The 26,420-nt window shown below is 52.9% G+C and overlaps 6 protein-coding genes across 6 annotated transcripts; 2 read left to right on the forward strand and 4 right to left on the reverse strand.

Annotated features, from left to right (window-relative positions):
- Positions 1-298: 298 nt before the first annotated feature.
- PG985_015527 (uncharacterized protein) lies at positions 299-2,480 on the reverse strand (the record flags this gene model as incomplete). The annotated part of the gene is made up of 5 exons (XM_066835293.1): positions 299-682; positions 740-1,134; positions 1,193-1,286; positions 1,380-1,481; positions 1,581-2,480. 5 exons carry the CDS (start codon positions 2,478-2,480, stop codon positions 299-301), a joined length of 1,875 nt encoding a protein of 624 aa, XP_066676496.1.
- Positions 2,481-10,334: 7,854 nt separating this feature from the next.
- Positions 10,335-13,085, forward strand: PG985_015528 (uncharacterized protein; the record flags this gene model as incomplete). The annotated part of the gene is made up of 4 exons (XM_066835294.1): positions 10,335-10,346; positions 10,872-11,229; positions 11,282-11,452; positions 11,497-13,085. 4 exons carry the CDS (start codon positions 10,335-10,337, stop codon positions 13,083-13,085), a joined length of 2,130 nt encoding a protein of 709 aa, XP_066676497.1.
- A 3,962-nt stretch (positions 13,086-17,047) lies between these two features.
- On the reverse strand, positions 17,048-17,815 carry PG985_015529 (uncharacterized protein; the record flags this gene model as incomplete). Its single annotated transcript, XM_066835295.1, has 1 exon — positions 17,048-17,815. One exon carries the CDS (start codon positions 17,813-17,815, stop codon positions 17,048-17,050), a length of 768 nt encoding a protein of 255 aa, XP_066676498.1.
- A 991-nt stretch (positions 17,816-18,806) lies between these two features.
- PG985_015530 (ribosomal RNA large subunit methyltransferase J) lies at positions 18,807-20,329 on the reverse strand (the record flags this gene model as incomplete). The annotated part of the gene is made up of 6 exons (XM_066835296.1): positions 18,807-18,887; positions 18,948-19,352; positions 19,446-19,796; positions 19,865-19,891; positions 19,946-19,996; positions 20,072-20,329. The coding sequence occupies 6 exons, from the start codon at positions 20,327-20,329 to the stop codon at positions 18,807-18,809; spliced, it is 1,173 nt and encodes a 390-aa protein (XP_066676499.1).
- A 576-nt stretch (positions 20,330-20,905) lies between these two features.
- On the reverse strand, positions 20,906-23,090 carry PG985_015531 (uncharacterized protein; the record flags this gene model as incomplete). Its single annotated transcript, XM_066835297.1, has 3 exons — positions 20,906-22,603; positions 22,672-22,956; positions 23,022-23,090. 3 exons carry the CDS (start codon positions 23,088-23,090, stop codon positions 20,906-20,908), a joined length of 2,052 nt encoding a protein of 683 aa, XP_066676500.1.
- A 590-nt stretch (positions 23,091-23,680) lies between these two features.
- PG985_015532 (dolichyl-diphosphooligosaccharide-protein glycotransferase protein) lies at positions 23,681-24,849 on the forward strand (the record flags this gene model as incomplete). The annotated part of the gene is made up of 4 exons (XM_066835298.1): positions 23,681-24,034; positions 24,092-24,195; positions 24,257-24,612; positions 24,665-24,849. The coding sequence occupies 4 exons, from the start codon at positions 23,681-23,683 to the stop codon at positions 24,847-24,849; spliced, it is 999 nt and encodes a 332-aa protein (XP_066676501.1).
- Between the last annotated feature and the right edge of the window lie 1,571 nt (positions 24,850-26,420).

The raw sequence follows: 26,420 nt of genomic DNA on the forward strand, positions 1-26,420 counted from the left end.
ACGCAAATGCTAATCATCATGAAAAGTAGATTGCGCTCGAGAACTTCAATGCTCTCTGTACCTCGTCAAATGTAAGGGGCATTGGGCTACAAGTTTCACTGAATGCTTGGTATTGTATTGATCTGACACAACTTATATGGCGTCTGTTACGCAACCTATATAGCCTATTTTGTATCAAGTAGCCAACTGGACACACTATGTAGGTTTCCGCATCCGTCATCGCATTGTTGTCATTCAACGTCAACGCAACGTAAGCTGTCAATACTTGAAACGGCGTTTTCGTCCTTGGGTGTGTTAGTTATCGCAGGCCCAGATCCTTCGCAAGCTGCGATTTGGTCGTGGACGGATAGAAGTCCTTATTCTTCTCATAGGTTTCTACCGCAAGGTCGCGGTCCAGCTTCACAAGCTGTCGGTACAACGGCCGAACAAACTTCATGCGTCCTACGCTTCCCAGCAGCTCCACGACACCCGGGAAAGCGTCCCGGTCGCCGGCTCGGAGAGAAATACCGTAGTATGCTGTTTTCAGCTCAACGTTCTTTGAGGAGCTGATGTTGTAAACAGAGCCAAGTAGCTGCGCTCTTTCCACACTCAGGCATGGCGAGAAGTCTTGAACAGCTTGCAGGAAGACCAGGGTTTGGTTGGAATTGAAAGACTCGATATCCTTCAGATCAGGCTTGAAGTCCTATATGAGGCAATGGTGTTAGTCGGTGTAAATCTTCAGAAAGGGCTTGACACGTACGGTAGGTTTCCACTTCTCTGCTAACGCCATGCAGCTGTCAACATACGAAGTATCAAACTCGGGCTTGGGTGGCAGGCCAGGCTGATGGAACTTCTCCTCCCATGGAATTTGAGCAACCTTCTGCTTGATCTCGTCGGTTCCATGCTCGTTGAAGTAGTCCAAAAATGTGGCCTTGAACTCATACGAGTCGAGAGATTTCCGGGCCCAAGTCTTGAAATAGTGAGGGATGAACTTGTCAAACTGCTCGCGGCCGACAAGTCTCTCAAGATACCACAGGAAATGGAAGCCCTTCTCGTATGGGATGGTGCTAAACGCATCCTCGGGATCCACGCCCTTGTGCGAGATGATGAGCTTAGTGAACTCGTGGTCATCTCCAAACAGCTTCACAGTGTCCTCTGTAGTGGAAAGTGTTAGCATAAATGCAATTGGCTCAACATCACGGTGGGAGCTAACCTAGTGCCTTCCAGCCAATGATGGCAGAGAAGTCGAATTGAGGACCTCCGTGAATGGCGGCACCAATACGGCGCTCGAGGTAAGTTGTCCAACCCTCATTCAACCAGCTACACCATGTTAGTATCCGTTAAGTGATCATTACTGGATTGGGGGTTACTGACAAATGCTCCCAGCTGCAACTTGTGACGAGGTTGCCGCTCCAGCTGTGGCTCAACTCGTGGGCAATCACGTCTACATTTTGACGGTCGCCGCTGATGATGGTTGGGGTTGCGAATGTGAAAATGGGGTTCTCCATGCCTTGTATTTGCGTAAGCATGCAGAAAAAGAAGGTGTTGCGCGTGGCAGTATTCTTCACTTACCTCCGTAGGCAAAGCTAGGGGGGAAGGACGAGCACGTTGTACTCTCCCCACTGGTAGTCAAAGATCAGGTTCTGCGCAACATCCAGGAACTTGTCCATATCTCCCTCCAGCTCCCATTGCGCGGCCTTGATCGCCTCCGGGCCAGCAGCAACTACGGAACGCTTTCCGATGGGAGCGGTGGCAATGTCACCCGAGGCGAGAGCAAAGAGATACGACGGGATGGGGACCTTCTGCTCGAAGCGGAACAGCCTCTCTCCTTCGCCGCTGTTGTCCGATGGGACCGGAACGCCGCTGGCTACCACAGGCAAAGAAGAAGTAATGTTGAAGGTGAAAGTGGACTTGACATCAGGGGTATCTTGGCATGGCAGGATGGAACGTGCAAGAATGGCCTGGCACTGGCTATAGACGTAAGGGTGCTTCTTGTTACCCGTCTGAGCAGGAGTCATCCACTGAAGACCGGTGCAGTCCTTGGTCGTCGTCACGGCGATATCCAGCCTGACGACATCGCCCCTTTGGGCACCTTCAGGGACGGCGATATGCAAAGGGGAGCCATACGGCTTTACCGCCTGCTTCAGCTCCCATTTCAAGTCAGCAGCGTTGAGCTTGACCGACGAGACGTCCAAGGCCGTGGTATCGAGGATAATCTCATTGCTCTCCTTGTCCGTCAGGGACTCCAGATCGAGAGACACGGAACCCTCGAGGCGCTGCTTCTCAAAGTTGATCTTAAAGTTGACGGTGGTGTGCTTGGTGAGCCAGGCACCGTAATTGGACAGCGTGTTGGGATCTCGGGTGGGCGCCATCCTGAGCGAAGTGAAACTGTAAGACCTCCGTGGTTGGTGGCGTGCAGAGGCTAGAGAAGGACTCCGGATGGTGATGTGGATGCTTTTGAACAGAAGACTGCTCTGTGGAAACTTGGTGAGACCCCTCATCTACGCGGATGCAGCCAACTGCTTAGGGAAGCTACTTACTTTGCAATCGAGGCTGGATTGTGCTGTGGTCGGGTCGGGTGGTGTCGTTGTCGCACGTTAGGTAGCTTCCCGTTCCAGCTAGCGCCAAGGCTATTATCGGCAGCTTCTCGACTTTGCCGTGACACCACCGCCCGACGCGGCTCATTGTGGCTGCTAGTGGCTGACTTATCAGATCAACCAATCACAGCTGCCGATACTCTCTCCGGTCAAGCCACTCGAAATATTCCGAGAAGAATGAAACCATCCATTATCTGCAAGCTCTCCAATGAACGGGGAGTACCTGAGATGCAAAGCAAACATTGTATATTGTCCTATTGGTCACCGGGCTGTCGTGCAGCCACCATGCGACCTCGACAATGTGATATACACTTTGTGATATACTGCAACACTGTTGTGCGAAGCGCGCTTCTCACCCGCTGTTGTGGAGGGTCAAACGTCAAGCAAAATGTTTTGTCTTAGGTACCTTGATGGTTTCCTCTTACTGTGGAAGTCCCGGGTTAACCAGTGCTGGGAAGGAGGTTCGACGCTGCTGTCACAGCCTGAGAAGGTTTGTTTCGTTTTGTTTCTTGCGCGTGTGGGATTCCGTCATGGTTCATGTTTGGTAGCGAGGCGGACATGCATCGTCGCTCAACAGCAAGACAGGCAGCTGCAAGGACCAGCCTCTTCCGAGACAGGCAGGCAAGCCCGTTGTCAAAGGGAGGCAGGCTCCTCCTGACATCGGGTGTCATCAGAACACAGACTTTGCGCGATTTTCCTCTTCAACGGCTCAATCTCCGATTATGACGAGACCCTGGGACTCAACAAAAGATGGTGGCACGAATCCTTTGCAAGACCAGACAGTTTCCTGGTTACCTCAAGTCCGGAGACGCAACTGCAACAGGATGTAGGTGACCAGGGTATGTAGTAGTCTTGATCTCCATGGAAGATACCATAGCTCGCTTAGATCGTGTCCTACCAAACCTCCATGGACTAACTAACCGTCCTGCCTGATACAACGTGGCTGACCTACTACTGTCTTTCCGCACGCCGCTTGCGAAAAGCAATCAAGTCACGAGAGGTCGTAAAAATAACTACTCCTCTCTGCCCTTGAATCGAGGGTGCATATCGGCTATCGTCAATGCTAAGTGCGAACGGCTCATATAGATAAAGTAAGCCGATTGTCGCAAAAACACGCTTAGACTTACTTCTTTCTTATCCTAGTGACGCTGCGCAACTGCTAGACCCAATGAGGACACTTATACAAGTTAAGTATATCCCATATACACACGCGAAAATAGGTCTACCGCAGCAAGCGCGCCACAAAGCAACCTCGACCTTGACTTGCAACCAGGAAACGGTGCATCGTGTACCTCCAGGTACCCAGGCTATAATCAACAGAATGACAGATGATATATCGTGCTTAGGTTGCACTCGGGGCATGAATAAGAAAACTTGGCCTTGCTTGCAGCCGCAACCCCGCACCCTGACGATAGAGTATCGAACTGACTAAGACCATGCCCAATAGTTTCGATATAGGTCCATGCTATATAGCCTGGTGACACCCGGTGGCGGTCGCGGGGAGTTTTCAACCCCCCAACTACATTTGATGCATCTGAGCATCCTTCGATGATATCTCAGATCGTGAGACATGAGGGCAGTCTTCCGGCTTCCCGTCTAGTCTTCTTGGTGCATCTATGTACCCCATGTTCCAGGTTGAAGCTTGGTATGCTGTAAGACGCTGGGAAGGGGCTCTTCAGTCCCTTGACCTGTCTCGCCTGTTGATGATCAGGCCATCTAGTGATGCACACACTGGTAAGTAGTAGCGATGTCACAATGATCAGCGGGCGATCTCTTAACCGGAACTCAAAAAATTAGGCTAGTATTGGCACAGACCCAGGCTTAAGTGATAAGTGATGTAGTAGTGGCAGATCCGAGGTGGTAACAGCGCATCTATAGAGGGGATCTCTTGTCAAGATAACGCAATGAGCTTAGGCAGATAAATCGTGAAGTAGGCTATGCCGCCGTTACGGAGGAGCTCTGTTTCACGGCACCTGCAGCTCACAAGCCCGGCGTTCGCATTGACGTCCTAGTCTCTCTCTCTTTAGAGCTGCTAACCTAGTTTGCCATGCAGCTTTGATCCATCGCTTTAGCGCTGTACCGGGGATGCTAGGCGAAGGGGTCCAAGAGTTTCGTCGACAAGCGAGCTGATAACCGTCAGCCAAAGGCAACGATTGTTTGTTCAGCTCACCGGAGCAGCAGCAGCATCATAATCAACATGAACCCGCTCGGATGACATTGATAGGCTTGGGGGAAACGTACTGGCTGGCGCCCGTTGTCGACTTTTAATGCGTGTTGAGTAACATCGACCGCGGAGGTGGTGCTGGGGTCCAAAACCGGCGGCAGCACAATGCGGGGGAGGATTGCATTGACTGAACTACACAATCCTCATCCATAACCCGTCGTTTAATCCTGTACCTGATTCGAGCTCGATATTAACAAGAAACGTCTGAACTCGAGAAAAGAAACAACAACATCGGACGGCATAGATGTGTCCCACTTTATAACCCGTAGTATTACTGTAATGGACTTATGTCATGTGCCGTAACTCCGCGAAAGCGTTAAGGGCAATATGTATGCTACTTGAGACGCCAGCAGGCACGACGACACTACGCAAGCGTTTCCCTACTGATTGCATTGGTAGGTAACACAATCCGACGAATGAGCATCCACAACAGGGCGAGATCGAGGATGAAGAAGTGACGTCTCTGAGCCATGGAGCCGTTTCTCTGCCGGGTGCCGTCCATCGAATATCTCCGATGCATCAGTGGCAGTGATGACACCAGCATGTATGCAAGTGAACGAACGATGGGCGACGATGACACCGATGGACACCGATTCATTATCAACTGGCTGGAAGCGGGTTCTCGCAGCGATATATCCATCCCCCTTGGTCTGTTTCATTCTGTAGCAAGGCGGGCATCGGCTCACGTTCGAGAAACAATCACTCCCAGGCCGTGGTTGAAACATGCAGCCCACTCAACCCCCCGCATCGACAACGTGTACGCCTGCAATGCGCGAGAGTCTAGCCGAATAGAAGCATCGTGCAATTTCTTCCCTTATGTAACGGCACCTCCCCCTCCTCACCTTACTTGCTTGATCCCCGTTGCCCGCGTTGTTCGGTGTTCGGTGAGAGCAAGGAGCTCGTTATCGGCGTGCGCGACGGGTGACGATAATAATAACCACGTTGTCAATATGTAACTCGTGATAAGGGGGGATGGGATGGGATGACAGCCTGAATCGCGGCCCAGCAGAACCAGGAACATGGCACTTGTGACGAAAGAACATTGGCAAAAAGGTTGTATAAAACGTCTGATATACGACAACCACCAATCCCAAAGGGGCGGATCCGGTTCCGTCCAGCTGCCATCTGTTGCTGAGGGAGGACGGTCTGGTCTGAAACGGGCGAGCCGATAGGTCCAGTGTTCTGTCCAATGTGTGTGTTCTGGTCCCTTGCCCTTGCATCGGGTGCCAGGATGGGGGAGAATACTTGGAGTGACGGGACTGCAGATAGGTCCATGCCAATAACGTGGGATTTTATGGTTATAATCCTTGAGGGTCGGAGAAATCACGGCGACGCAAGCAGGCACTTCCAGACTTCGCGAGGGGCAGTACAAAGCGGATCATTGCCGGCAACAGAGGCAGTTACACAGGCAACTATGATTTTAATGATCTGTATCCTTCTCGAAGAAGTGTATCTACGCTAAGCACAAGTACATGATGCGTTCTCCGAGTCAGTCTGGACGAACTGCTATCTATCTTCGACGACTGCGCTACAGGCATTGCCGCACATTGATGCGCCGGTTTGCTGCGATACCCTAGGTCTATCCCTATTGCATTCCATTCAGCGTTCGGGTCACATCGCGTATAAAAACCCTTGCTGCGTCGTTGTGACGTGACAAGGGACGAGAATTTCTCCCAAACCCAAGCCGGCGAATGGGATATCGGCTGCCCATGCCACCTACGTAGTCGGTGACAGATACGGTGCGGGCAGCTGACAAGTGATGGACCGGCCGGATGCCATGTTGGAAGGTCTGTTACAGGTCCTGGAAAACCCGATACGCTGATTACATCGCCATCTGTACGGAGTACCCACGACTTCACCGGCGACAACTGCCGTTCATCTCCCGGCACTAGAATTGTTTCGCGTTTTCTCAAACAGCACTAACTAAGTTATACTAGTAATACCAACAGTGCTCAGTTATACAGTACGAGGAAAAAGAGTTTTGTGAACACCCACCGGTTTAGCACGGGGGCCATATATAAATCCGGTGATTACTAGCATCAAGCCGGTTCATGCTGTCGCATTCGCAGTGGGGCTCGCAAAGCCCCAGGGGGCCACGCGATGATACCTGACAATTTGTGCAATTCAGCTCCTCTGGAGAGGACTCTGGAGCTCTGGAGCTTCTACTCCAGCCAGCCCTCTTCTCCCTATCGCTTACCGGGAAACTGACATAGATGGCAAGATGGGCTCGACAATTACCGTCGATGTGTTCTATCGATATCCGACCCAGGGGCCAGGCCCAATGTGCCGGCCCCGGGCGCCCCAGCTATCTCTATCTTCCCTTTCTGGAGACTCGAGCTCTGCTTCGGAGATAGGTTACCAGTGATCAGCAGGAGCCAGCCATGGACACGAGATGGGTGATGCCGTGAGGAAGGTTCCCAGGAAGGTTTTGGCAAGGACGGGGTCGTCTCAATTTAGAACGCGATGGATAGCAAACAGCCTGGCAAACCCGGCGATCTGGAAGGTTGGTGACTCGTGAGATTTGCAACCAGATAGCGCCCGTCAAAGACAATATTCGCAACCAGGCTGTCACACCTTCTGTGTTGGTGTTGGCCGAAGGCCAGGTTGAGCACGCACCAAGCTCTCCCGACCGACAGGTTGACGCTTATGATGGCGCGGATGGAAAATCGGGGATGCCGGGCAAAGCCGCCTCAAGGGAAGCCTGCCTGTCGTTGTCGGGCACTCCAAAGATCAGTCGACAGCCCGCCCGTTACGTTGTAGCCTCGCAGCCATCGTCATCTCCTTCGGTGCAAAAGCGTGCTATTCGGAATGGCTTAAGCCCCCTTCAAAAGGGGCCAAAATGACAGAATGGAAGGTGAGGCTGAAGGCATGAATTTTGATAATTTTAGAAAAAGGACAAGTGGGCACGGCGTGCTGCTGCTGCTGCGCGATGCCATCGACACGGGAATCGGCAAACTTGCTTCTTTACCTGGGTGACGGCCGGATTTCCTGGTGGGTGCTCTCTTTTTTTTTCCAACTAGGAGATTAAGGCGCCGCGCACAGATCGCTAGTTGCTGTTAGTTGTGCTCAGCTCCGAGATTCAGGAAGGCTCAGAATCGCGGATGCATAACGCCTGATTTTGATTGTGAGCTCTTTACCACAAGGCAGCGACTTCTGGTTCGATTGATGACCATCGGCTCCTTTTTGGGGGAGCGTTGCAGGTGTATCCGGCATATAGGCCTTTTTTGTGTGTCTGTGTCTGGGTTCGTGGGCCAGAATGGGTCCGACAGCTGCGAGTGTATGTACCTACTGTACATGCCATGCACCCACCATCCACCATCCACCATCCGGCCTTCCGGCAGAGTTCTCCGCAAAGCAGCAGTAGCCTACGCCTGCCTCATTGTACAGGTCTTGCGCCATGAGGTTGCGAACCAGAAAGCAGACCCGACCCTGAAGGGAAGTCTTCATCATCATCAATCCGATACAGCCCGCGGATTGTTCACCTTTGGAACAACCCGGTAGTTGAAACATGATTACGGAAGAAGCAGGCTCTGGCTCTGGCTCTGGCTCTGGCTCTAACTTGCATCAAGTCATCCAGCATGGCCATAACCATAGCTATTATTATTACTATTATTATACCCTCATTACTTGTTACCATTCAAATGTCGACGATCGCAGCTTTGCTTCTTGTCTGGACTGACTCCCCGTAATCGCGATCGCGGAGTCAACACATGCTGGGCTGACTCGTCACGGCCGACGTGTGTTGACACAGAAACAAGACTGCACGTTCACACATCATCTCGAAACGAGTTGATCATCATCACCGGGTACAGTTTGGATAGGCATATGCGACGTGCAACGGAATTGGGAATGGTAACCTTACCATCAAGATCACCACTCGCTGAACTGAACTGCATACGCCTGTAGCCCAGTGACTATTTTAGGGGTATACATGCCTTATCAAGTTACGAGGTTCATACCCAGCATATCCAGAATAGGCAATATAGAAAGTCTGTGCTCTGCATACAAGGTGGACATAGACATGCAGGCGTCGCTCAGTTGCTTGGCCACCAATTACCTAAGTAGATGAAAGCCACAGATTGGATCATGTACTGCTACTGGCTGGCAGTCCAGTGTGGCCGTTTGATGTTCGTCACAGGTGATCGCAATACAGCCTTCATCGCAGTCCAGGAAGCGGCGGTGGATGGACTTCGGAGCCAATGCAAGTGACGGCCTGCAGTCCGCTGCAAGGGAAAAGCCTCCTATGTAACAATGGCTGACATTGTGTGTGTGCCCCGTGAGCCCAAGTCTGGGAATTGGACGTCCAAGCCACTCTAACCGACGTGGACGAAGCGGGGCCTGGGGCCTAATGAGGTGCGACGACGTTAGGGGAGGTCCACTGAACAAAGAACCGGAGAACCACACTAACTCTAGCCGGGCCTTGGCCAATACAGACACTAGAAAGCTCAACGGGAGACTTGCAGTTGCAGTATGTACGCTCATGTACACAATCTTAGCTACCTGCTGTACGTATGTAGTAGTATGTCGTTCGTTCCCATTCCATTCCATCCCTTCCGCGCCGCTAGCGGTGTGATCTAGTACATGATAGACTGCCAGGCTCCCATGTGGAAGTCAGAGCGTGCCGATAGATAGCGAGACGCACAGCTTCGAGCTCATACGGTACTACACACAGCCGAGAGGTCGACGATGACCCTGAAGGCTCAAGGGTTCTGCTGCGGGCACCTGTCAGGCCACGAGAGGAGCCTCTCGGAGCTCAAGTGATCGTCCTTTCTCCTCTCTTAAGCGTGGGCCGGCTGTCGCAATGCCTCTTCACATTGGTGTATCTGAATCTACTGTCCTGACATAATACTGGGATAATGCTACCGTAACAATGGGGGAGATCAGTCTCGTCCTGATTCATGAGGCTACGCACCCGGCTTTGCCGCCCTCTCGTCGTCGAGTGGCCAATACTGAGTCAACCTGCCGGTCAGTCAGTCTGCATTCAATCTATTGTGTGTCGCGACACCCTCACCCTCAACCCGGGCCCGGGGTGCGTGCTGCGAGAGAAGCCTTCGAGTCGCTTACAGATAGCTTTGATAGCGACAGGGGGCCAGGAAGGGGCTCGTTCATTCGGGGTCTTCAGCTATATACAAAGTACAAAGAAGGAATTACAAGCAGTGAGGCAGGTACAAGTTCGTTCGTCCCTCCCACCCCTGTTCCTGACGCAGGTCGTAGCGCAGGTGGGCTGCTGTGGGGTTTGTTTATGTGACTGCGAGACCCCTGTCGAGGGCTTAGGCGGGTTTCAGTTTCCCCGTTGCATGCAGCTTTCGAAGCTCGTTCGAGTTACCGCTAGACTCTTTTCGTCCCCTGCTCCGGCCCTGACTTGCTGTTTTTCCCCCGTCAGTGCTTTTGTACGTCTGCCCAGGTAACAGCCAGGGTCAACACCACCTCGCACACAATCCTTTCCTGATGTCAGTGGAGAGCAAAGTCGCTTGGTAGATTACTGGAGAGCTGCGTCTCAAGAGACCAGTATCGGGGAGGGTCTGAATACTACGATGTCATGTCCGGTACGTACTGGATACTTGCGTGCCGAGTGAGGATACGGACAAGGTAAAGATACGATGCCGGTCCCTGAGAATCCATGAAATACGTCGCAGAGTGCCATCTCTTTCTTTCCAGAAATTTTTCAGAGAACCCATATGTCCATCACTAATAAGGCGAGCAACGGCGTTACCCTCTTGATGTGTCTGCATATAATCTCGTCGCGGTATCAAAACGAAACCTCGCCCTCGTTGCACCTAGACTTGGAACCGCCAATCGTTACTAGTCAGCTAGTGTGTCCTCGCCCAACGTTTCTATATTATACCGGCTTGCGCATAACAACCGCCTGACTTGTCACCTCCGACCCCGAAGCTCGAACACCTCTCCCTGTTTATAATTGGCACCCACTTATATTCCAGGTTTCAATGGCGCACATAGTCACTTGTATGACAGGTGCCGACGTGGATCACGGCAGTCTCAGAAGCTATATATCTAGACAGCATCCCTCCACCGATTCTGTAAGTGCTCCCTAGCTCCCCTTTCACGTTTAGGCTGGCCCTAGGAATCATCTCTTGCTTACCACCCTTCGATACCAGCTCACGTCCAACGCATCGTCTGTCAGCTCTGTGGAGGAGAAGAAGCCATACGCCTGGAGGATGTATCAACCAGAGTCGAGGAAGTACCAACTCTTCCCCAAGGGGGACACCAAACAATCGACCCCCAAGCAACTCGACCCCGAAGAGGCACAGGCAGTAGCCCTCGGTTCCCCTGCTGAGGAAGCCGAGAATGCGGACAAGGTCAACGACCTTCGGGTCCGGATTAAGGAACGCAATCTCAACCGACGGAGGAAGGTCAGCGTACCCGAGCTGGGGCCCATGACGACGGTGCATGAAGTGGCCATGGATTCGCGTAAGTTCCCATGCCAGGAAGCAAGACTTATACGTTGCTAACAACTGTGTAGCCACGATCCCAGGCCGTCCTGCGGTGCATGAACGCTCCATCAGCACACCGGTGAACTCGTCGTGGTTTCTCCCGCAGCCTTATGAGTTCAAACCCAGTTCTTTGAGCCAGCAAGAGTCGGTTGGTGAAATCAGCCCTTCCACAAAACCCACCGCAATGAGCCGGAAACCGAGTAAACAGAGCCTCTCGAAACCTAAGCAACAACTCTCACCCAAGTCACTCAGCCCATTGACGATCCCCAGCCAGGGCGGCACTCTCCCCGTTTGGCTCGCCAGCTCTCACTGAGCCGTCTCAGGTCCGGAACCAACCATTCTGAGCCCAGCAGCTCTTCGGCCAAGACGGATGAGTCCAGTCAAAAAGGCAACCACTATTCACCCTACACACCAATGTCGTCTGCCAGCAGCAGCAACCCTCCCAAATCTGCCGCAACATCATCGACGTCTCCGGTCCCTATGTCGGCGCCTTATGACTCCCGCAGCTCTCCCCGGCCATGGGAAAGGTCTGGCAGCACGACACCTGTGACAACGCCTCACCACAACCAACCCGAGCCGTCGGCAACTTCCCAGTCCGATATCGAGCTTGCCCAGCGAAGTGCAGCCGCCACGGCGCACAGGAGGAACAAGTCGGAATCGGCGAGCATCATGGACAGAGGCCGCCCGAGGAAGCGAAGTGATGGCACCCCCGTTGGCGGCGGACTCAAGCGTGCCGCGTCGAGGAAGACCAAAGATGAGGAACAACGTCGTGCATTTGAGGAGCTGCCTCAAGGTTGGAAGCCCCAGGAAGCCACAGCCCACCTGGACCACGCCGAAGCCGATTACGTCCACAAGCAAGCTCTTGGACAGGTTCTGAGGTTCGAGGTGCTCAAGAAGGACGACGTCGAGAGCCTTTCCAAGGAACTCCGTCACCTGGATGAGCGCACCGAGTACCTTCGCCGTACCTACACGTCTCTGCGCGCCGGACGCCGCAACCTCCATGCTCGCATCTGCCAGTACCTGCGCTCTCCCCGTGGAGCCAAGTTCAGCCAAGGCTCGATGCTGAAGCAGGAAGAGGCCCTCGCTGAACTCGATGCTTCCATCGACGATTGGGTCAACAAGTTGGAACATGCCGAGAACCGCCGCACTCGTGTGAGGCAGAAGCTTCTTGAGCACGTTGCGGCCGCTGCCACGATGGGCATGTCTCCGGACAATGCTGGTGCCATGGACCTCTTGACCCAAGCCATGGGTGGTCAGCCCCATCACGCTGCCGCCGACATCTCTACCCCGCCACGAAGCCCGGCCAAGAGCGGAACATTCTTCCATGCACCCTCTCCTTCTCCGTCCCCCCAGCGTGTTGTCGCTCGCGTTCCGTCCGTCATCCCTGAGCTCCCGTATGAAGACGCCGAGCCTTGCACGACATCGGAACGGGCAGACGACGCTGACGCTGACGCTGACGCTGACACCGACACCGAGTTGCGACGCATGGAGAGCATTCGCATCTATGCGGATAGCGACGTGTATGCACTTCTTGCCGATGTGGAGAGCGAGTTCACCAAACTACGTGGCAACCAAACACCGTCCCCCGGGCCAACACCAGACTCGCCCACAGTCCCTGGGCATCATGACGATAGAGAAGTGCACCGCGCCAGGAGCCACGAGAAGCTCCAAGGAACCGCCGGAACCACCAGAACCACCACCCCGCCTGCCCAGATCAAGACTCAGACCATCACCACCAGAAGCCGACCTGCATCTCCGCGTGCGCCGTCTCCCAACCAAGACAGCCCCACCACCGGCGAGTTCTTCCTCACCGCCGCAGTTTTCAAACCATAAACCCGACCCTTCTCTTCATCCCTACCACAGTTCGCTCAAACGATGTCATTGCATCCATCATCATATGAATCACGGCCGACCATACTCAGTCATCGCCTGGCGTTTTTTCGCGATCCTTATTTTCCTGATTTCTTTGAAAAGTCACAGTTTTTGTGACCGTGCGCGCATAGAAGAAGCGAAGCATCGAACACTCGGATTTCCACGAAGCTAGCACAGCTATCATGAGACACACTCTACGGCCACATTTTGGCAGCCTTTCCCTTTTGCATCTACCCCATACTTTGGGCATTTACACTCACATTTACACACTTTCCTTTCCTTTCTGTTTTGGGGGAAAAAAAAAGGCTGGGAGGAGTTTTATTCATGATGTTTTTTCCAACATTCCTTCATTTTTCTGTCTTATCACACACACACCATCCGGAGTTGGCGGTTTACCTGCTTTTTCGCATTTTCCTGTACATATTATATATCCCATGACTAACGGCCGAATCTATACCCCGTATTGTGCGCTCAGGTATAAAATTATACCAACAAACCGCGACGGCCAACGATATCATCGTGTACATAGCTGTAAAATTATTATTGTTTATTCCTCTATAAAATGCCTTCGCAAAGATGCAGTGACTAGCTCAGTTGTTACGGATAGATAGGTGCCCAACTAGACAGACGAACTACGCCTGGATGGACCCAACCACCAGTAACGATGCAACTCTCCTGGGCCGGGGTTATACTGCAGCCCTTGACAGGCAACATGACTCACCGCAACCAGGAAATAGTAAATACTCTGGCGCGCGATGTTTCGTTGACATGCTCATAGCCCAGTTGCTAACTAAGCGAATCCAACCTCTGTCCAAGGCTTAATCGCCAACAGGGTACAAGTACGGTATCAGGTTGTCTTGGGGAATGGACCCCTTCCGTTATCGTCGTCACACTTGCCGCTTCGACTACTGCTGCGGCTACTACTATACCAGCCGTTATCTTCAACATCGCCACCACCACCACCCACTCACCCCCTCCTTCCCCGCGATGCAACACAACCCCCTTAGTATGAGTATGCGCCCCCTTGCGTAGCAGCCAAGCCTGCAAAGGCCGCTCTCGTATCTTCAGACGATCTTCCCATCGATTCAAGTTGGAGAGGGTGTGAAGAGAGACCTCCGTTCCCACGCAACAACCTTAAACAGACTCGTTGTTTCCATTCATTGCGCCAGATCTGCATCAATACGTACTTACACAGCTACACACATAGACACACGGGGCCGGCCGTGGTATCCTTTCCAGGTCAAAGTGCTTGCAGCACGCAGCACCAACTCTTGCTTGTGTGCATGTATGTAATGTACACGTGTACCCCGCAGGATCCCCAAGGCCTCCTCCTACCTGCTACCTGCTATCTGCTTTGGGATTCTTCACCAACTGCTGCAAGCACGTGTCGACTACCTACCCAACCAAGACATGTACGTAGGTACCTGCCCCCTCGCCGTCCCTTTTACGTCAAGAAACAAAACTAACTACCTAGGTCACTGATTTGAGGAGACATATTGAAAACAACCCCCCCTCCCGGCTGACTGGCTCCTGCCGAAATTGGCACATAGGAGCCGGCCGTCGCGGCAGCCACCTTATCCAATTCAACGGTGTGGAGTGGGGGGTTGTTTGGCCCAGAAGGGAGGGGGGGCACAGCAAGAAAAGAGCCGGCTGACCGCCCCCTCGTGGTTTCGGAGGGAGGGAGGGAGGGGCCGCTGTGGGTGGGCTGGGAGTGTGCCTTTTGCCTTGGAAGGTAAGATAAGATACATGGAGGAGGCCTGTGGTATATACCAACATACTTGCTGGTAATCGTGTAGGGCCGTGGGCGGAACGGCCAATATGGAGACTAACTAATTGACCCATTGAGCCACGCGGAAGGGGAGGGGGCAATATGACTCGGGCCTTGCTCAAACATACCTACATACACGCACTCGTTGCCTCGGGTTAAATACTTAACCAGCCCGTTTGCTTTGTCATTGCCGGGCGGGCCCCCATCAGCCCCAGGCCTAGGCCTACATAGGCTGAGGTCTCTGTGTGTCGCCTGTGTCCGTGAGCGCGATGGTTCGAATTGATGTGTGTGATAATGGTGATGCTGCAACATGGCTATCAGACTAGCGCACCACACCAGACCCGATGAGAAGATATAAGGTAACGTCGAGCTATGGCCTGTACCTGTCTACTACCCGAGTTACAGTAGTATGCGCCTGCGTACCTAGCTTGGTTGCTGCTGCTGCAGCACATGGCCATATGACGAGCGATCCATGCAGCCACGCAGCAGCCATGCAACAGTCCTGTCACTTTGGTCTCCCATACTGGTAGAGGCAGACCTTGGTTCGGAGCCCACATTGCCTAATTCAATTGCCTACAAATCCGCTTTGGCCCTGCAAGGCAGGAGGGCAGCAAGATCAAATTTCCCTCTTGGCCTTGAGTCGAGCCGAAGAAGAACACGGTCGTACGGAATTTGGTACGGGGATATTGGGGACTCCTCCCCGCCGGCCGTTTGTGGATCAGCAAGGGCAATCTTCAACCAAGTACTTACTGTACCTAATTAAAGACCCAGAGTCGATTTAAGGTTACCCATGTTCCGTGCGCGATGCCATCGGAACTTGGGCGAGCGCGCGTCTGACACCGGAACGAGTTTCTTATCTGGTCTCGACTCTCTTTTCTGTTACCGGAACTCTGTTTTTTTTTTATGGGATCCTTCTCTCTGTTGTTACCACCGGCACTGCAACCTCGCCCAGCACGTTCCCTGCAGAATAGATGGAGAAAACAAGAATATACTCCCGTTGAAAAGTTCGCGAGAATAAATGTCCAAAAAAGATGCAGCGCGTTCGTGCAAGTCGTACCGACCTTTCCCCTTCCAGACGGGGACAAAGCGCAGTACCAACATGTCTGTATCCAAGGCTATCCCCCAATTTCCAACACCACCGTCCTTTCGCCCAGCATAATCTACCGCTATAGAGATGTGTACATATGTACATATATTCCTACATCCAAATAGTAGTTTGGTGTACATATGCCATTCGGCTATATAGGCACGCTGCACACAGACTAGGCCCGCTCTCCCTTCTTGTTGTCGATCAAGGAGGGGGAGGCTAGGGAAATAGGAACATAAAAAAGAAGAGTTTGTAAACTCGACAAGGGTAAGGTTAATTGACCTTCTGCATACGGCACAGCTGTAAAAGTGGTTCCTGGAACTTGGGTGTGCAATTCGCAGCGAGGGGTTGCGCAGAGGGGCTAGAATAGTTTCAAGACTGAGGGGGTACCCAAAGAAATGGAGCACTTTTTTTCCTTCCATTCGTGGGTCTGTAAAGGGGATAGCCCGTCGTCGTACGAGGTATAGCCTTGTAGACCATGACTGCCTTCAAGGGAAAGGCCTGGTGACGATGCCTGCATCGTGAGTGGCACTCACTTGCTACTACTGGCGCACGGAAACAAGGCATCTAACCTAGCACCTCGGCCGAATTGTTGAGGGCGGTCAGCATCATTTCTGCTCACAATACATGTAGTAGTTATAGTGACCCCGGGCGGGTGTGGAATCTTGCATGATGCCCAGACTACAAACCGCTATCGTCAATGTACAATATTAAATCCCATGTGGCTCTCTGACCAGGTGTTCCTGGTAATATTTCCGTCTTGGCTTGCGGTCTGGCCCTGTGGCCACGAGACCACATGCACGACTCCGTAAGGGGATGGAGCATCAAAATGTAGTATGTGACGTTCATGTATCTTGGTTTTTGATTCAAATAAGTCTGTAGAAATGGCCCGCGCAGAGTGCGTGGCAGACAAGGATGCCGCCTGCCAGCCTGTGGTGATTGGTATATCCACAACACACACATCAGATGACGTGAAACACATGGCAACTATTGAGATGCCACCCCTCATCCACACCATCGCCGGCTTAGGGTTTTGCTATGGGACCGAGATAACGCAATGTGCGTGTCTCAAGTTCCCGGGTGAAGTACTCCGGCCTCGACCACCTTCACCAAGGCGCCTCCCATGCCAGACGCCACCGCCTCCGCCGTCCGTCCTTGGCTATCCTGGAACGCACGAATATCATCAGCCGATGATGTGCTCGATCGCTGCAGGCCCATGGACTGGGCCACCGCTAGCGCCTGTTCAGGAAACAGCTCGGTCGCCAGCGGCGAGGCCAGCCACAGGAGGAGCCAGAGCACCTCCTCCTGGCCCTTCTCCACGGCCAAATGAAGACCGGTCTTGTTGGCAGCGAGTGGATCCTGGTACCGGAGGAGCTTGCCCGCGCTCATCGAGGTTTCGTCCTGCTCCAGGTCCTGGAGGAGCTCGACGATGCCGCCAACATCACCCTCGCCGCACATGACGTGAAACGCGCGGGCAGGGCGGGCTTCGGGGTTGGCTTCAAGGTATGCCTCCTCCGTAATCGAAGGTAGCACGTCGAAGTTGTCTTGCACACCGCCCTCGTTGGTGTACTTGGTCGGGATGGTCACCCCTGAAGATGCGTGCAAGAATGGGTTGGTGACCGAGGGGCCGGCCTGGTTGGTGGCGACCTGAGCTTGACAGGCCGGGCACTTGAGCGACAAGGCAAGTTCGGATGCTTGGTCCATCAGGCATGACCAATGAAAGTGGCAGCCACAGCCCAGTTGCAGGTCGTCAGGCACTTGCTGAGTCTGGCCCTCGTTTTGTTCATCCTCCACCTCAAGGAGGAGGGGCTCTTCGCAAACTTTGCAGGCAGACATGGCCAAGGAGAGAGAAAGAGTCTCTTGAAGGTCGCGGGGTGAGGAATGCGCAACTATGTGGTCCAGGCCAAGATTCTGTATCCACCACGCGTGAGCGATGGTCCAGAGATAGGTTTGGCTAAAGGACGCAGTTGGTCTCTGCCACCCGAGTGAATCCAAGCACTATAGCGCAAAGACAGTGCCAGATGCAAAGAAGATGGCAGGCAGATGAGGTAAAAGTGGTGATTCCATGACGACTGGCTTACCTTTGCGGAGTTGTGCGATACAAAGTCAAACTTATACAGGATTGCGAAACTTGCAACTGATGAATAGGAATTGAATACTTAGGTTCGGGCTCGAGAATGGCTTCGAGTCACGATGGCGATACCGAATGTTTGCCGGGTGATCAAGTTGGGGTTTTTTATATGGCTTTTTTCTTAGGCGACGTCGTGATAGGTTGCACCAAGTAAGTACGCCCTGTGGACCGTCGGGTAATGACGCTATGTTTTTCCGATTTTCCAAAACATGCAGTTCAATAAGCTTCACGGCATGGCAGCCATCTCAGCAAGCAGACATTTTGAAATTGAATTGGATGGTCGGGTCTTATTCTTCAAATTTCCATTGTTCAATGTTTGCGATGCCATGATTTCTGATTCTGAAGCCCGTGTATGGTGGTAATCCCCTATGTTACAGCCATCAACGCTTCTATATCTAGGTGTATAAATCGATTCACCCATAGGATTGATACGATCAATTAACGCCTCTGCCGGAAACCATGGCCAACCAATTGGCCATCAAGTAACATCCGACTGGTACTGTTGAACTTCACACATCAAGCATGCCGTCCCAGGTATTTGCAGACTGTCGAGTAACCAGCACTGTGCTACTGTCCACGGGGACATCAGCTTTAGGTACCATCTCGCTAGGTTGCCAATAACCCTCGCACCTCATAAAAACCCAGCGGACCTGGCACGGTTTCGTATGCTTGATATATTACATCGATATTGTACATTTATACATCGCCTTGTTCGACATCCTCTATTGTTACGTCTCCTTTCCGCCGCAATGCCACGAAGTACGCCTCTCTTGATTCCTGCGGGTAGATCAGTACCTAGTAGTCTGTTTTCTGTCTTGAAGAAGGGGATCTACTCACACTCCGGGACGAGTCCGGTTTTTCGCGGTATACCTTTCCAAACATCTTCTTAAGCTTGCCTTCGAGGTCCTTATCCTCGGCGCCGGCATAGAACTTGCACACGAAGTGTCCGCCGGAGCGTAAAGTGTCGCTCGCGAACCGGAGTGCTGCCAGGCAAAGATCCTGCGTAGAATATGGGATCAGCAAATCGTCTATATGGGTGTGTGTATGTGCGTGTGCGCTGAGCAAGACGGCATGGTGCTGGAGGAGAAGAGATGCGGCTTTGCTTACCATGCTTCCGGCGTGGTCCCGGAAGGGCATTCCGCTCGTGTTCATCATCCTAGAATCCGAATAAGCCTTACTTATTGTATTAATGCGGAAGCCGTATGTTTGTGGCCAGGGTGCGGACATGTCGCTCAAGACTACCTGCGTTGTGTGTCAGCGTTTTGTTGGTAAACAGGCCAGCAAGCAAGGCTTTGCAGAAGAAGAGAAAAAGAATAAGGGGATATGCTCTCTCACATCTACCAATCTTCCTTCGTCTTTCAGCCCCTCCTGTTCTTCGTAAGGATCGTAATGTATCGGCCAGGCCGTCTCCGCCCGCTCCGTGTCGATATAGCTCGGCTTGTCCCGGATAAGAGAAGCCACGTCCTCGGAGTCAACCTCTGCACTGTCGGCGGCCGCTGCTGCTGCCGCCGCCGGGCGCGCGGGGGCCCTGTCGCCGGCAAACTCGACGAGATAGTCCTTGACCAGACTTTGCACGACTGGCGATAAGAAGTTGCCCTGGATGGTCGACACCCCCTTGGGCGGTTGAGCCGGGATCAAGTCGATCCCGACGACGCGCCCGTTTGGCTTGGTGCGGTCTTTGGCAATCTTCAAAGCTGTTACTATAGCTCCCTTTTGTCTCCCGAACTCAACTCTCCAGTATGTAAACAGCTTACCTGTGACCAACTGCCCGGCGCATAGCCCTGTAATATAAATCTTCAGCCTTGCCCACATGCCAACCTGACAAGATGGCTTACCAGGTCCACCACCGTCTGGCCTCGTCTGAAGAGCCTGAATTTTGTGTCCATCTGCCACATACTAGTCAGCATCTAATAATGCATACCCAGCCAGTCTCCCTGGGCCAGAATCCTGCGATCACAAACCTCCACCAGCTTGAAGGCAGCCCTGCTCTTCAGGCCTTCCACCTTGGCCTTCCGGGCATAGTGATCACTGCCCTGACGCTGCTTCCATTGCGAATTGGAAGACGACCATCGTGCGCTGCGGCCCACGACAAGGGGCGGCGAAATTGACCGTCGCAGAGCAGGCAGTGGAGAGGCAGTCGCGAAAGTGGCTGCAGAAGCAGCTAAGCGGCTGAAAAGCCTTCCATTGCAGGGTGCTGCTATCCTCGGCGCCACCGACATTAGTGAGTATTATCTTGGAATGGCAGATTGAATGCCGTCTCTCATGATAAGACTTTTCAATGATGGGAGACTTAGAAGAAATGTAGATTGGATATGTCAATTCCCATGAGCACGCGTGAAAATGCGGGTCGCTGATTTTCTATGTAAAGCGGGAGGCGGCGGAACAAGCTGGGGCCACAGGGGTAGAGAAGAAGAGGCAGAGAGCTTTTGCCCGTCCCCAACGACGGTCATTTCAAGAGAGTCGTCGTACTCACGAAGGCCTCGTATATGGCTGCTGGTCAATAGGCGGGTTATCTTCTCACATTTAATTGCCATGGAGTCAGCACATGGTTTGTCCTTTGCGGCGCAATTGCACAGATTTCATGGCGTTCATATTCATACAGAACAACGCAGTAAATGCAGTAAAACTCCTACATGTGTCCCACACCCAATGCTGAGAGCCCTGAGAGCTCGTGTGTACTCCTTAAACGCCTTATAATGCATGCTCCCATCCGTATTCCGTACCCTGTCCCTAAGCCTGGTTCCGAAAATGAACAAAAGTGAACAACACGCGCCAATCTCGATGGAACCAACCGCCTATGCGAGGAAGCTTGCTGCAACTCCTCTTCGATCTCTCTTCAGAGGCGAAAATGATTTGCCAGCAAACGCATTGCGCACACCAGGCGGTTGCCTCTTCCCCTTGAGTACTCCTTTGAGTTGCGCCTTGGGGGCTTTCACGGGCTCCTCCTCACCGTCCTCATCAAACAGCGTTTGCGTTTTTGTTGACCCCAATACCTTACGCTTCTTCTTCTTGGGCTCCTCCTTGGGCTCCTCTCCCTTAGAGACCTTGGTGGACGGCGCGCTTGCATCCTCAGACTCGGTAAAGTTGACCTTGGCAGCCTGCGCCTTATCAGCAGCAGCATCTGCCGCAGTCTCTTGACCACCAGAGTCTTCGCCTTCCTCGGCTACCTGGGCAAGCTTCGCCACCTTGGAACTCTTCTTCAGAGCAGTCTTGGGTCGTGGCTGTGAGTTCTTCCTTGCCGATGGTGCATCAGCAAGAGCCTTCTTGGGCCGACCGCGGGACTTGACTTCAACCTGGGGCTCCTCTGGTTCAGCAGGGGCTTCCTCCGCTGCCTCGGCCGGTTCAGGTGACAAGTGAACACTATCATCTTCAATGGATATTTCTTTCGAAGGAGCTCTGGCACCAGGGTTGTTGGCAAACTGCTGCGGTATAATGGAGGTGTCGGCCAACTCGTCATCGTCATCGTCGTCCAGTCCAGTTGTGCTGTCCATCCCAGTCTTGCCTCGATTGAGGAAGGGCGTAATGGAGAAGGTTGATTTTTCGCCCACCATACTGGGCTCCGGTACAAACCGCTTCTTGGGTCCCTTTCGAGGTTTCTCATCGGCGTTGGGTGTTGCAATGCTGATCTGGCTGATCTCATCATTGGCGATATCGAGGGGCTTGCGTCTCTTAAACGCTTGGCGCCCGGCAGTCTTCGCTGCAATCTCCTCTGAAACTGTTGGCTTGGGCTTCTGGGCTTTGCGGAGGTCCGACTGGCACTGCTTCAGCTGCTCCTGTACCTCCCGTGTCTTCGTCCTCATCTTCTCCAGCTTCTTCTCGAGAGCATCGTTCCGAGCCTCAGCCTCGGTCAATGACTCCTGTGACTGGTGGCGGATCTTCTGAATTTGCTTCCGTTCAGCATCCAGCTTCTTCTCGACGTCTTCAAGCTGTGAGCGAAGATCTGCCTCGGCAGTGTTGTCACTTGCTTTTGACTGTGCCTTCTTTGAACGGCGTTTCTCGGCTTGGAGTTCTTCCTCCAGCCTGTCCTTGTCCTCTTTTGCTTCCCGCGCCTCTCTCTGTGCGTCTTGCAACTTTTTGCGAAGGTCGGATTCTACTTCTCGTGTGCTGTCCTGGTCCTGGATTGCCAAGTTGTGGGTGTGCTTTTCTTGCGCAAGCTGATCTTCCAGCCGTTCCCGCTGTGCCTTTTCCGTAGCCAGTGACTTTTCAACCTCGCGCAGCTTCTGGCGCAGATCATCCTCGACTCGGTCGTTGCTCTCTCGCTTTTGCATGGCTCGTTTAGTTGCTTTCTTCTCATTGGCAAGCTCGACTTCGAGAGTGTTGACTTGTCGTTCCAAAGCCAGCTTCTCGGCTAACGTCTCTTGTTGGTGGACAATTTGCGATCTGAGGTGATCGAGCTCTGGTTTTAAGACGGCAAGCTCTCGTGTGAGTGCTAACTTTTCGGCTAACACATTGGTCGAATCATGTGCGAGATTGTTCATCGTCTGCAACTCGGCCTGGATGAGGATGTTAGTTAGTACAATGGACTAGGTCAAGCAACCAAGCTAGGATGGCGAAAACCGACCTGCAGCTGTTGGAACTCGCGCTCCTGCTTTCGTAGCTGCTTTTCCTGCAAGCGCACCACTTCCATTTTCGCCTTCAGCTGGGCACTAAGATCATCGCACTTGGCCGCCAGTTTGGCGCCAGCATCGCTGTTCTGGGCAATCTGGTCGCGCAACGAGTTGTTCTCGTCGCGAAGCATGAGAATTCGTAGTTTGAGTCGTCGGACGTCTTCGTCCTTGATCAAGAGATCAGACTGGCTGGCGTCGCCTTGGTGTTTCATTTCCAGTTTGTGCAATGTCTCGAGTTGCTAAGATGGGAGGTTCCCGTATTAGTTTCGGTGTGCAACACAACATGGCTCCGTGGCATTCTCACCATATCTGGATCCACGTTCACCTTCTTTTCACGGCCCATGGTGGCGGCTGCTCTCGATGCTCTGCCCATCGGCAGGCGCGTTGTTATTGGTGTGATAGTCGGTGAGGGAACCTTGGTCAGTCTGGGGTGACTTGGATATACGACGGAGAATTTCACTGATAACAAATATTTGACGACGACAGCGTCCTGGATACGCAATGCAGTTGGGCTCTCGTGGTGTGTGGCCCGTGTCTGCTTTGATCAAGACTGGAATAGGGTGTGGTTGCGAGGGCTAGGGAGCGTGTCTGGTGGACACTCTTTTGGGTGGAAGGTGGAGGCAGGTAGTAAACAGAATGCCTGAAATGGACTAGACCCGGTCACTATGTTTGTCCGTCCAGCAATAGCTACGTAATCCCCGCCAGACCCCTGTCACTAGCCGCATTGAAGTTACTAATCACCAATGGGAGCTGAGCCAGGGAAGGAGCTGTCTGTCAATTGGGAACTGGCCACTTTGGAGCTTCACATCGCCGAGTTGTTACAACAGGTTGTCCCTCTCGATCCGATAACCCTCCAAACACCAACACCCGGGCGGCCAACGACAGTGCACACCAAGCACAACCGCCCAATTCCTGCAGCAGACCCGACTGGAGCACGCTCTTTACCCTGCAAAATCGTTCACCATGCGCTGGCTGCCGTTGTTCATCTCTTTGGCTCTGCCATTTGGCACCCTCGCTGCCAAGAAGCCAGCAACACCTGCCGACACCTTCAATGGTTTCCACACAAAGGCGCTCACTGCCACGCCGGTGAAGCTGGCCGACACTTCGTACAAGAAGCTTACTGCCTCGCCCCGCGATTATTCCGTCGCTGTCCTTCTCACAGCCATGGACTCTCGATTCGGCTGCCAGCTCTGCCACGAGTTCCAACCAGAGTGGGAATTACTCGCTAAGAGCTGGCTCAGGGGCGACAAGAAGGCCGAATCTCGTATCATCTTCTCTACTCTGGACTTCTCCGATGGTCGAGACACTTTTATTTCGGTGCGTAGCAGGTTCGATCTTGAAATGTGCGTGTTGGCACTAACACTGTGTTTATAGTTGGGCCTCCAAACCGCACCTGTGCTGATGTTCTTCCCCCCCACGATCGGTCCTCATGCTGTTCCTGGTGTCGAGGGTCCTATTCGATACGATTTCACCAATGGGTAAGACGGTCCCATTCGCTGCAGCCTCTCACGCATAAGCTGCTAACTAATTCCGCTATAGGCCTCTATTGGCTGAACAGGTCCATTCCTGGATTGCTCGCCACATGCCTGACCGCCCTGCCCCTGCTGTGAAGCGCCCTGTCAACTACGTCGCATGGGCTGTTGGTGTCGTCTCGACCCTCGGTATTGCAGGCGCACTTGCCAAGGCTGGCCCTTACATCCTTCCTATTGTCCAGAACCGAAATGCCTGGGCTGCCATCAGCTTGATCGGTATCCTCATGTTCACTAGTGGACACATGTTCAACCAGATCCGCAAGGTCCCCTACGTGGCTGGCGATGGCCGTGGAGGCATTAGTTATTTCTCCTCCGGCTTCCAAAACCAGCTGGGCATGGAGACTCAGATTATCGCCTTCATCTGTATGTTTGCCCCTAAAATAAGCAGTGTACCAGTGCCAACTAACATTTACAGATGGCCTTTTGTCCTTCGCCGCAATCGCCTTGATCATGAAGGTTCCAAGAGTGGCCGATGTCAAGAAGCAGCAAGTGTGGGTTCTGCTCTGGTGTGGCGTTCTCTTCCTCGTCTACAGCTTCCTGCTTTCCATCTTCCGCATCAAGAACGGAGGCTACCCGTTCTCGCTGCCCCCTTTCATGTAAGGGATCGATAGACGTAAGTTTCGTCTAGGCAGACGATGCGTTGGTGGGATAGCAAAAAGGGGGTTCGCGTTGATGCGACATCTATACGGTCAGCATGGACCTCTTCCCATGTATGATGAGACGACCTAGACTCGAAAAAATGCACATAATTACGTAGGCAATGGACCATGATTCAATGCCCAGAAATTTGAGCCCGCAGGGTAGAGGACAGCGAGATCGTATAAAACTTGGCGATTTCATAGATGGCCTGCAACTTATCAAGCGCGAACATGAACAAATCCGACTTCGCTGCAGCCATTCCCCATGCGTCTGACCAGGACCGGCTCTCCGTTACAGTTGGCTCTCGGCAGCGAGCAGCCCATTTGACGAACATTATCCATTGTAGTAACAAATATAACCTTCATGTCAGAGGCTGCCTATAGAAGTGGTAGACAAGGCAACCCCAACCAAATTGCAATAAATCGCGACATTCGCATTGCAGCAACTCCTCTGGTTCCGTTCTCTCGGAACCTCCCTGAGCGCCTCCGTACTCGTATCAGCCTTACGACCACGACAGAACAAAGAGCGGTTTGCCAGTCTTGTTCACGCACTGCTCGTTAAGGGGTTTATTCAAATTGCAATACTGTTCTCTGGCAGCAGATGGGCCGAAGTACGCGGTCTAGCCCCTTGATTCATGTGGCATTAAAGACCTTCAGGCCTGGACACGCTGGGCGCCAAGGACCCTCAGCTCACTAATATGATGGTGCCTTGTGTTATGTTCGGTTCACAAGACATAGCTTCTTGAGCTTCGCCGACTCCATGAGGGTGCCGGAGAGACGTTCGGAACCATGTTCCGAGGCTAACAACAAGAAAGATAATGGGTTCAGTTTGGTGAGATTCGGATCTCATGCTGCGGCAGAATGCCTTAACACACGTCCAGGGCAAGCCAAACACGGCTCCCGTGTGGTCATACGCCATGATTCCTTAAGAGGGAGATGTTTAGCCGAGGACGCTGATTCGCCAAGTAGCCAGCCGTGCCATCGCGGCTAAATGAGGAGCCCAATTGCCATCCCCATGCTTAGTATATAACGTTCCAACGGGTGGCGAGCACTGCCCAACCATGGACCCTCGCCTAGCGGCATGGTTCCCTGTCCCTGCGGAGATTTACCTGCATTTGCTACTGGTCTCTCCACACTGATGGCGCTGTCAGCTCTCCTGCATGGGGTAAGGATGTTCTCTACACGGCACTGATAGTCATGGTACATGCCAACTTCGGCACGACAGTCTATGCTTGATACATCGGCCAAAGCTTGGAAAAGCTTGACAAAGCTTGTAATGAGTACACTGCTACTTGGCGGCTCTTGATGTTGCAATGATCAAGATCTCGGTTCTTGGTATGGGAATATCTTCATTCTGGGGCAAGAAACGCATGCTCTTGGAAGGATGACTGACACTGCAACAATTTGAGATGATAGGGGTATCTCCTTTTCTCTACACCATATGATGAGTAGCTCAAGGTCCGGACCAGTCATACTGGATCTTGGGTTACGGCGTGGCTGCTGCAGATGCCGGACATGGGAGTCTCCAAGTAG

Source organism: Apiospora marii, assembly GCF_038362585.1.
Source record: "Apiospora marii strain CBS 49790 chromosome Unknown utg000013l_segment0_segment0, whole genome shotgun sequence".
NCBI classification, from domain to species: Eukaryota; Fungi; Ascomycota; class Sordariomycetes; order Amphisphaeriales; family Apiosporaceae; genus Apiospora; species Apiospora marii.